The 11,670-nt window shown below is 43.6% G+C and overlaps 1 protein-coding gene across 1 annotated transcript in view; it reads right to left on the reverse strand.

Moving 5' to 3' along the window:
- TGFBR1 (transforming growth factor beta receptor 1) overlaps positions 1-11,212 on the reverse strand; it is a 48,128-nt gene extending 36,916 nt beyond the window's left edge. The window contains exon 1 of the mRNA XM_081151137.1: positions 11,037-11,212. Coding sequence (XP_081007263.1) covers positions 11,037-11,127 — 91 coding nt within the window. The 5' untranslated portion in view covers positions 11,128-11,212. The remainder of the gene's footprint in view (positions 1-11,036) is intronic.
- Positions 11,213-11,670: the final 458 nt, after the last annotated feature.

An 11,670-nucleotide genomic window follows, 5' to 3' on the forward strand; every position in this document is an offset into this window, starting at 1 on the left:
TTTATGAAATTTCAAACCATTGAATCCATGAACTCCCTTGGGGCATAAGTACACAAGCATCTAGTGTTGTCTGAACTCCTTTCTAAAGAACATTTACCCTTTAAGACTAAACTGTGTATATAAAAACTGGAGCTTGAGATGCTCTGTAACCAACCTAATAAAGTTTTCAGACCTCAATATCTAGATGTATTGAGACAGCATTAGGAATATGAGTTCCAAATTGTGGCCTCTAGTGGAGGGGGGGGGATGAGGGGTTATTAAAAGATAAGAGCCTGCCAGGGCTTGACATTACTTATCCTTCAGAGAATTGAAAATACAGCACAGAATTATGCAGTATACGTATGTGCAGCATGGAATTATGACATCTACACACAAGTCAATAATTACTAGGCCCAAGCTATGGTTTAGAATGTTTCATAGGTGACTATACCCATTTGCTCCATGAGACTTTTTTCCCCAGTTTCAGGATCTCTAAGCTAAATTAGATGCAAACACCCACTCACTCAGAGCAGCCATTTCCTTAGGGCACACCATCTGCTGGCAACGCACAGCTAATTCTGAGTCTGATGGTCCTTAAAGACTATCCCCTGCTTGACTTCTAAAAGCCAATTTATTAAAACACCTCCCTCCTTCCCCTTCTCCCACCATTAGGTAGAAGAAACAACTGTGATATTAGGGAGAAAGACTTTGTGAGGACAGACTCAAGCTTAGAAATGCATTAAAAATAAGAAGGAAGAGAAAAAAAGTAAAGAAATAGAAAGCAAAACAAAAAACAGAGCATTTATTCAAAGGAACGTGATCTAAGTGCTAATTGTGCTAATTGGCTTGCTTGTTGGTGGGTTAGGGAATTTCAAATCTGCAATGCACAACTATCATTTGTAATTTTTTTTTAAAGGCGAGCAAAAAGAAATAAAAGGACAAGAAAAAGTCCAGGCAGACATCTGGTTCTCACTCCCTGGAGAATGTCAAGGCAAGGCCCTAGAACGTGCCCTCCCAAAGGCTCGGGCCCCCGCGTGGTTTTACTTCCTTTGGCTGTAGCAAGTACTGCTGGTTTGTCTGTGTTTAGATCAGTAACAGATACACTCTGGGGAAAGGAGATTATTTTCAATTCCCCCACTCCAACATTTTATTATGAACACTTCAAACATTCAGAAAAACTGACAGAACTGTAAACACCTATATACCTAACACCTCAATTCTGTAATCGTTACTATTTTGCTACATCAACAATATCACTATCCATCTATGCATCCATCTGTTAGGGGTCTGACTTGACAGTATTCTTCCATGAATTTAGGTGATTTTTAAAAAATCATTCTCCCAAAAAGAGACTTGAGTCAGAACAAGGATGCTAAATGAAGTTCTAAAGTGAGGAGGAAGCCAGATTCCTATTCAGTCACTAGATGAACTATTTTCCTGAAACACCACATAACTTCTGAGCCCCAATTTCCTCACCTATAAAATCAAGTCAGATGAAATTAGAACCACAGTTCTCTTAGTTATGGCTCTTTCTAGTCTAAAAATTCTATGGTTCTATGAAAAATGATTTTCTTCATAACAACTATCACTTACTTCATGTTTTCTATGTGCCAGAAGTATGTCACAAGTTTTATGTGCAATCTCATTTAATCTTCAGAGATCCCTTAAAATTTCTGAGATACCACATTAAAACTATCAACTGTTTTTAGTAGCATGTAGCCACTCTCCAGTTGCACTTCCTCTCTACATTTTCGGCTCTCCACGAGCATCAGTTTTTCAATTGCTTTGGTGGAACTCGATGGAACTAACAATCAGAAATTATCTTTCCTCATTGAGAAACATGAGCAAACTCTGGCCCCTGGTTTGTAATTTTTTCCAAATGTTGAATGAGATAAAAGAGCTAAAACTACTTTAATTTGTTTATTTTGGCAAAATAATTACACATAATTATTGTTGAAGGAAATCTACAATACACAATCTTGGTGTTTTTATTTAAATCTGTTGCAGATTAAATAACAAAATTAAAACATCAGTTTTTCAACTGAAGAAAGTACTCAAATCAACAGCCGTATGCTAAACAAAGAGACTCAATTAGAGCAATTATGGTTCAATTTGGAAATGAATACACCAAGCAAAAACACAAACAAAACATCTCCATACGTGTATCGTGTGTGTGCATGTGTGCATGTGTGCGTGCATACAGATGAAAAGCCACAGTTACTGCTTTTCTATCTCTATATCCTCTTCAGGTTTAACTCTCCTCCATATTCAATGCTCCCAAATACATGTATTGGTCCTCACCTCTAGTAGAAAAACCCATTTATTTGTTTTTGCTTTTTCCCATGGGAGCTATTTGTATTTCAATGCATAAAGATCTTATATTGTAGAAATGTAACAGGATGCCAGCACAAGGTGTCCTAGAACTATAAATATACACTATTATGTAATCAGTGAGGTTCGCACCTAGGAAATCTAGATGGAACGGTTATCCTGAAGCAAATGAACAAAAAATAAGAAGGTTCAGCCCTGTTGGTTAGAACAAGGAAACATAGGAAAGGCCTAAAGTAGCTCAGTAACTGCAGAATAAGAAAGGAAAATGAATCCACACAAGTCAGGGAGAGCAATAAACCCGAATTCTTTACTTATTTCCCAATGCCCCCATACAAAGACTTCTACAATAGATTCTGCTCAACAGCAGGGAGAAAATTGATTTTCACAATGAAATCAGCCTACCCCTAACCAAAGAATGTCCTTCATGGTAACATATGAGGGTATCTTTTATATAAATACTGGGGTTACTATGGGATACATATGTAGAGCCACTCTCTCTGAGTAAAGGAAGTCATCATTCCCAACATCCACACCCACACAGGAAACCCAAGCAGAGACACTCTCTGGACCTAGCTGTCTTGTGCCCGTTTGCTGAAAGGTATGTGCCTGGCTCTGCTCACCTCTGGCTGCACTACCCAGATGATGTCTGCTGAATGGAGACAGGCCAAAAGATAAGACATGAGGAAAATGGCTTTGTAAGCCATCAACATGAAACTTGCTCTCTATTAATTATCCTCCAGCTTTTAGCAAAGCTTGATTTAAATGTTCCAGCCTTCCATCAGCTGTTCTGTTGGCATTAGGTTAAAACTAGTGTGTTCATACTTGGACCACAGCCTTAGAATGGAGAAGAAAAATGGTAGCAGCAGTACTAAACTGAACCCTCAATACATGTTAAAGACGAACCTGAGAAAACAAGAATCAGGGCTGCCAGGTCTGGAAACCCTTACCACTTGGAGATTCTCCCTGCATTGCCATCTTCCTGTCTGGGGCTCCATATTGTTAATTAAAGAAGATGGCAGCCTCCTCATGAATTTCCCCTTGATCTTCCTCTTGCCAGATTCCTTACTACTTAAAGGCATTATTACCCAGGAGTAAAAATCCTGGAGTCATTCTATTTTTTATTTCACGGAGTCCTTAGTTTTTGTACCCCACTTTTATAGCTAAGAGCTACTGCCATTCAACAAATACTTACTGCGTGCCTATCATATACCAGGTGCTTTCCATGCACTTGAGATACACTGGTGAACAAAACAAAAATATCCCTTTTCATGAAGCTTATACTCTAGTAGGAAGAAGACAATAAACATAGTAGATATGGTAAGTAAATACAAGATTTCAGAAGATCATAAATGTTATAAAAAAGAAAAGACAAAGTGAGATAATGAAAATTTTAAAAAGAGTGGTCAGGGTAAACCTCATTGAGAAAAAGGTGACATTTGAGCAAAGAGGTGAAAGAGGTGAGGGATGAGGCCATGCAGGTGTGTGGAGAAAGGGCACTCAGGCAAGGGAGCAGCCACGCAAAGGAACTACTACCAGCTCTTCCAATTTCTTTTTTGAAATGTGATAAAGCCACCCTTCCACTCCATTCCCAATGCCATCATACCAACCTTCAAATCTCCTAGGTAAATGCCCTCCTTTTCTTTTTTTCCTGTGGTAGTTAGAGTTCTTTTTTCCCATTAAAACCATCCTCCTGATTATCAAGACCCATAATTCTCTGAACCCACCCTTTACATCCTGAACTTCCTAAAATTCTTGAAACTTAGCATGCTCCTTCTTCACACATGTCATCCATGCAAGGCATGGAGATGAAGTCCTACCACCTCTATAAAGTAGGGCCTGTGGTTGCTATTATTGAATCTGTGTTCATATTTCCCCAGCATCGTATTTCTTGAAAGCAAGTCAGCTTCGTTTTCTATACTTCCCATGTGTTGCTCACTACTAAATATTTGCTGAGATTAAATGAACTATTTCTTCTATAAACTGAAGCTCTTCACCAACTTAAAAGCACTTTTATTAGCTTTGATAAACTACTGAAAGAGACAATAATTAAAGAATGGTTTTATTATACTAATAAAAAAATGCATGGGGGATGGAATAGGCCAAAATGTTAATTATGGATAGTGACAGCTTTTTTCTTTTCTCTAATTCAAATGTTCAGGTTTGTGCTTATATTACTTTGAGAAGCAAGGAGCTTGCTATGAATCTACATAAATCAATACAAACAGTGACTGAGCAACTATTATTAGACTCATCGGACAGACTCAAATTACCAAAAAAATATAATATCAAAAGCTGCAAGCATCTGAGTAACTTGAAGCTGCAAAGAGGCAAACTGTAATTAAGACAAATTAAAGCAAATTCTCATGGTTTTAAAAAATAAAGAAAAAATAAAATTTTCCTAATTGAGAAGTAACCATAACAAGGTATTTACCGTATATGAAAGCAACAAGATGTACAGGATAGTACACACTCTGGAATGCTCAAATACAGGCCCCACCATTCACTAACACCATGACCTCAGTTTTCTGGTCTGTAAAATGGAAACAGAAGCTCTTCTATTTACAAACATTCACAGACACAAACTATGTTCCAATCTGAGCAGAATCCTGCAAACTCTGTTTACCCAAGTAGATGGAGTTAATGGTAATGCACAACCACTTGAATCTCAGTGGTTAGTCTAGCCATCTGTTAATTCTGAAGCAGTGACCTCCTTTTAGAAATGTATTCCTAATTAAAAGATGAAAGACAAAATTTAACATCTTTGGATAATGTAAAAGAGTTGAAAAGAATCCTGGGTAAGAAACCAATGTCATCAAAATCTACAGCTACCTCCTAAACATGGGTCACCTGAACCTAGGAACAAACAGACTTAAAAAGAGTCTCAGAAATTAACTGGTACAAAAAAAAGAAGCTTTTGTACTGTTATACAGCTACCATGCAGGATTGGTTATGAGAATTAAATGAGACAAGTAGGTAGAATGCCTGGTACATTCTTATAATACATTCCTTTCAGATTGATAAAGTGGTGCAAGGACCACTGAACCTTCAAGAAATGTCAAAGCAACCTGTGGGTATACCCTGCAAGTCAAAAAAGTTTTTTTAAGTTAGAAATCACTCTTTATATGTGTAATGCTTTCAGACTGCCAAAGTGAGAAAGCAGCTTTACAAAAGGCCAGATCTGATCTATAAAATTAGACTCATAAAACCAATCAAACTTACTTCACTCACTAGTGTTTGAGAAAGTGTTTATCTAAGGCAAAAACCTGTAAGTCAACCAGTTATAAGTTCATATCAAAAAGGGGTAACCATCAGAAACCTACCTACATTATCTGGGCCAAAACCATATTGGATTTAATTCAGAGCAGCAGCAAATCTTAATGTTTATGGAGACTGCTTGGATTTGATATTGAGAAAATTCAGTAAGGAATGGCAGTAAATGTTATACTATGTATTAGAGTCAGGCTGGGTCAAGATAGACCATAAATTTTGAGAAGATTCCAAAAGCTTTCTTGAGCCAGTTCTGTAGGTCAAAGCATGAAAATCCCCGAGAAACATGCAAGCATCTGCCCTCAATTCCAGAAGCAGGAAGCAAAGATGTGACCCAATCACATGATATCAAACCACAGTCCATCTGTTCTGAGAACGTGTATTATGTAAGACACGATCAAGAAAGAAACAGCAAAATGCACGGGGTTTGTCAACATGTGCAGGGGGCTCTGTGGTTTGAAGATAAACATTCTTTCTCACATCAAAAAGGCCATCCACAGGACAATGGCATTTTCAAAACCCACTTCATTAGACATGAGCATATCTGATGCATAGTAACGGTTCAAGAATGGTATCGAGTTCAGGTAACTGTTTTAATGAGGCCTAGAAGAACCTTTCAAAAAGGCTTTCCCCACAGGAACAAAATTTGTCTTCCTCTTGATTATTTTGATCAAGTCAGTTCCCCATTTAATTTCAATAACAAAGTGTATCATCTAAAATTCTAAACCTAACCATGTACTGCAAAGCCTTTCAATTACATCCCATTTCAATTAACCTCAAAACTGTTTCACCATCTTCCAATGTATGAGAAGCCTAGTTTCTCAACCAATAAGCACTATACCAGGTCCTATTACCAGCAATATAAAAAAGATACTGACCTTCTCTTGAGGACTTTATAACCTGTAATCATTTCCCCTCTCTCCCACCTGTAGAAGTCACTTAAGTTCTCTGAAATTCAAGATAATTGCACTTAGGTTAAGTCACTCACTCTGTGGGAGGCAGTTAGACAGACATGAGCAGAGCAAGGACAATAGGCCAGGTACAGAAGGTCACCAGGGCTGAAAGCCCAGGGTGCCTAGCAACAGACAAAACTGGGAAAACAAGGACTACCCACAGGGTAACTTTTCCTCTCCTAGCATATTGCTGGTCATTCAGTTTAGACCTCCTGACCTTTCATATCACTGGTTATGCGGTTTGGGCACCCCCCCCCCCCCCCCCCCCGGCACCTTTCCTCCCCTGGCATGTCACTAGTCATGTGGGTTAGATCCCTTAGAGAGGGAATGAACAGGGGGCTGGAGAATAGCCCTTAATCATTAAGCCCTCCAGGACAATGAGGTTCTGACCAGCACCAAATACATCTAGGCCTGTTTCAGCTCCAGGCCCAGAAAAGCAGCAAAACCAGACAAGCAAAGCCACAGCTGATCTCAGGACCAGATGCATGGATTAATGACCCCCTGCACTGGCACTGACCAGTCAGGGGAGACCAGGACCCTGAAAGGACACACCTCAATATTCTATTGAGATCCTCTCCTGGGACCTTCCCTAAAATCTTTACCCTTAAAAGCCCTTAGGGCAGAGGACCCAGTGAGCCCCCTCCCTCTCACCTTTCCTCACATCCCTTTTCCCCCCCAGGCACATTATCTTTACCCTTCTCCCTCCAAAGCTCCAAGAGCCCCTTCTTTTGCCTTGGTAACTTGTTTTCTGAGCCCATTTCTTCTACAGCTCACTTCTTCTACCTCTGTGATATTCTAAATAAACTTTCTCTTATAGTTTGAGTCTTGGCTCTAAATTCTTTCTTAGCCAGAACTCAAGTACTGAGGTTTCTGAACCTAGGTCCAGTCTGACTCCTCTGGTCTAACACCTGGTGCCGTTTTTGCTGCCAACAACTCCATTAACCCTGTTCCTCCCACACCCCAAGTTCTTCATATTTTAAAGTGCCATATAGAGCCTGGCCCGGATATATACAGTCATGTTTTCCACCTGTAAACTGAAGTGAATTAATGACTTTCACCATTAGAATGCCTAGTCCTGATGGGCATCCCATAATATTATTCTCCCTCACTTATCCCACTTACAATACCTTTCTGATTTGTTTCCAATCACATATTACAGAGGTTTTAGAATTGCAAAAAAAATAATAGTGGCTAATACATCCAAATCACAGTACAGAATAAGAAACTTATACTTTGGTTTCTGCACTGGAGTAGGCCCTGGGAAAGTTGAGGGTCACAGTTTGCAAAGAGGGCTTAACACTCACCAAATCCCCCTTTCTGCCCATCCCAAATCATAGCCACTCTTCAAAGTCAGTTTAAAGCGTCCAGAAAACCTTCACAATCACTTCAGCCTAAATTAATCATTTCCCTCTTTGAATACTGATGCCTCTCTACAGGAGTGATATTAAAAATATTTAACAACGGGCACCACAATGGTACCAACCAATCAGAAAGGATATCTGACCAATCAAAACACGCACGGCCAATGGGAAGTGCTGGTTGAAGATCAGTCCAATCTATTACTACCAATACCAAATAGCAACCGCAAACTCTAACACAACTTTCTCATTTGATCTTCACCATCTCACAAATTAGGAAAAGTAGGTATCTTCCCCATTTTCTGCTTAACTGGAGGTGGAGTAGGGGCTAATAACCAAATCTAGTAACCATGCTTCTTTCACCACATTATATAACTCATTTTGAATATACAGAGTTATAAACTAATATTACATAACTCTTAATATAACAGTGTATTACATGAATGCTCAGTCAAATGGAATTCAGTTAATCAACAAGCATTTAAGTGGAACAGAATATAAAACACAGTGCTAAGTTCTAACAGCATAAAGAAAATAAAAGGCATAACCCTGGCCCTCTGGTTACCTATAAGATGTTTAAAAGTGTAATCAAATAACAGTGCGTGATGGTAGAAATAGGCAACAAAAACTGAAATGCTATACAATGCAGGGGAATAGAGTACAGGAAGTCAGGACTGAGAACTTCTCACACTCCCAAAAGGGGCAAAATTAAGTAAGTAGTGAAAAGGCTGAAAAGGCTGAAAAGTCAGGAGTCAGTGGAAAAACAAGACATCACTGGAACTGAGGGTTTGCAATAGTGAGAAGTGTTGGATAATCAGAGACGGCCCTAATCATAAGCCTCAAGTGAAGCTCTAAGTGCTGAATATAAATGGGAAAATTTTATAAAACCTTTGTAGGGATGACTGAGGAAGATTAGCTCAGCAGTAGCCTATAGAAAAGCCTAGAAGAGAGAAATACTGGAAAGCTACTAGATCTGAAGAATAACACACACAGTACTAAATTGGTGGGTGCATACAAAGAAAGGAAGAGACATCTGAGAGGTATTAATATAAAGAAGAGTTGGGTTTTAGGGCATGTTTTCAAAGAAAAAAGTTATGAAATGGCAGAAAGGAAGCAAAAAGCATTCTCACATGACATATACATGCAGACACAGTGGTACTAAACTGTGTACTAGGGACAGGGAGCAATTTCCCTAGAGAAATCTATGTTGGAGATAGCAGCAGCTGGGCAGAGAAATACAAAACCGATACCCAGACAATAAGGAACTGCGAGCTCTTAAAAAGGAAGCCAAATTATAAACTTAGAAAAAGCGATAAGCTTCTTCAGAATGTATGTAAGGATGGTCTGAAACATCAACACAACCAACAAGGGCAGGAGGCAGACCAGCTGAGGTAGTCTTATTAAGTGTGTTAGCACCAGAATCAGCTTTGTGTTATAATGCATGCCACTGTAGTCAGTAAACTCCTCCAGAGCCTGGACTAAGCAATGTTCTGTATGCTATTGCCTGAATGTACCAACACTTCTGTGTGCTAGCTAGGTGGAGAAGAACAAACTGTTGTTACGCAAGTTAGTAGTGATATGGAAATGTAACTTATGCTTAAGGCATAACCATATTGATTCTCCCACCTGCCCACACATTTATCTTGCCCTCCTCCTTAGGCCAATGTCAAAAAATCTATTGTTTCCCCAAATGTAGGCCCAGTGTGAGGGGACTCCAAGAATGTACTAGGAGTCAGAAAGCCAATCTGATTTTCAAACTGTGAGGGCAAAATCTAAAAGTGAATAAATAGTAAAGATCAGTTGCTCATTAGAGGGCTGAAAAAGACAAATGGACTAAGCCAGACAGTTAGGCACATATATTAAGGTGTACAGGCTTTGGAAACACTGAACCCTGGGTGCAAATCTTAACCCCAGCTTTCAGGAACTGAGTAAAAAAACAAAACAAAAAAATTCCAAACTCTCCAGGCCTGTTTTTCGTGTATAAAATGGGGCAAATGCTACCAGCCCTGAGGATTCAGTTATGAAGATCAGATAATGTACTTCGGTGTACTTTTTATGTATCTACATCACAGTAAGCTCTTGGTAAACAGTAAAGACAAATAATTGGCACCCTCGGTCCTGAGTTTTTGCTCTTGAAAACATCTGGTATTCAATTTCAGAAACAGAAATGTACTTTCACTGTATTTTGGTTGCTATCACTAAGGCACTGTAGTTTAGTTTTTAGCATTTTAGTTTGGATGCTAACAAAAGTTTTTCGCTCCTCGGTGGTAGGCGATGGCCACACACCCCATCCTGATTTAATATTTTGGAAAACGGAGCAAACATGCTCCCTTAAAAACCAGCTACGCAGATGACTGATTCAAACTGTCACTCAAGAAAAGGAACGTCACTGGCGATGTTCCTTCGAGGAAATAAAAGCGTTTGATCAACTCACAGAGTCGTTCCCATTCAAACGTTCCCAACCCCGCAGAGTGAACAAAAGTTCAAGTTCCTACTACGAAAACAATCTGCAGCCTTCTGGCGGCTGGATCCGCTTCAGCAAGTCCCAGACGCTGCGCCCGTCTGCGCGCCTCCCCTCCGCACAAAGCGTCCAGGCCCTCCTGAAGGCCACCGCGGGCTGGGGCGGCCCTCGGCCGGGCGGCCCGCGGGCCCGGGTCTCCGCCGCAGGCCGGGGAAGCCGTGCAGGCTCCGCGCTCAGCCCCGCGCGGGACGCCTCCTCCCACTCGGACCCCAATCCCGCCCGGGCCGCGGGAGCCCCGCGCACCAACCTGCTCCGCGTGGGGTGCCCGGGACGCCGCCGCCCTCCGGCGGAGGCCAGACCCCGCCGGCCTCACGCGCGTCGGCCCGCGCCCACTCGCTCCCCAGCGCGACGCCCCCGCCCCCGGGGAGCCGACTGCGGGGTCGGCCGCCGGCCGCCAGGCACGTCCACCCGCGCTCGGACACACGCCCCCGCCCCGCCCGCGGGTCGCGTGGCAGCGGCCCGGCCAGGAAAGCCCGGCCCCGGCCCGAGCGCCGCCACCTGCGCCCCCGGCCCCGCGCCATGTTTGAGAAAGAGCAGGAGCGAGCCAGAGGCCGGGCCCGGCCCGCGCGCCCGCCGCCGCCCGCCAGCCCCGCCGCCGCCCGCCAGCCCCGCCGCCCGGCCGCTCACCCGTCGCCCCCGGGAGCAGCGTCGCCGCCGCCGCCGCCGCCAGCACGAGGAGGAACAGCCGGGGACGCGCAGCAGCGGTCGCCGCTTCCATGGTCCCGCCGCCACCGCCTGTGGCCCGGCCCGGCCCGGCCGCCGCCTCGCCTCAGCAAGCCTCGCCTCGCCCCACCTCCCCCGCCGCCGCCGCGGCCTCGCTCCGGCCCTTTGTAGCTGCTCGGGGCCGCGCGGCCATTGGCTGCGGGGCTCCCGCCGGCCCCGCCCCCCGGCCGTCTGCGAGCCGCCGAGCGGGACCCAGCCCGGGGCCCCGCCCGCGGGCCCTAGGGGCAGCCAATCCGGGGCCGCGGCCGCTGGGCCGCTGGCCACGCCCCCAGATCCCGGGGGCCGGGCGTCCAGACCCTGCAACAGTCGGAGTTGCTCGGCGCTCGCTGGAGACCTAGGGGCAGGGTCCAAACTAGCGAGGGCCTCGCAACCCCCCGTCCCGGAGGGCCCGGGGTGCACGACGGGTGTGGCTGGGTGCGAGTAGCTTTCGGAAAAAGAAAAAGGCCGCGGCCACTGGGCGTTCCGTACGCCCAGCCTCCTCTTGGTACCTGAGACCTGGTACTGCCCCAGCACCACCCAGGCCCCGCTCGTGGCCCTA

This window comes from Miniopterus schreibersii (genome assembly GCF_964146895.1).
Source record: "Miniopterus schreibersii genome assembly, chromosome: 11".
In the NCBI taxonomy this organism is placed as follows: domain Eukaryota; kingdom Metazoa; phylum Chordata; class Mammalia; order Chiroptera; family Miniopteridae; genus Miniopterus; species Miniopterus schreibersii.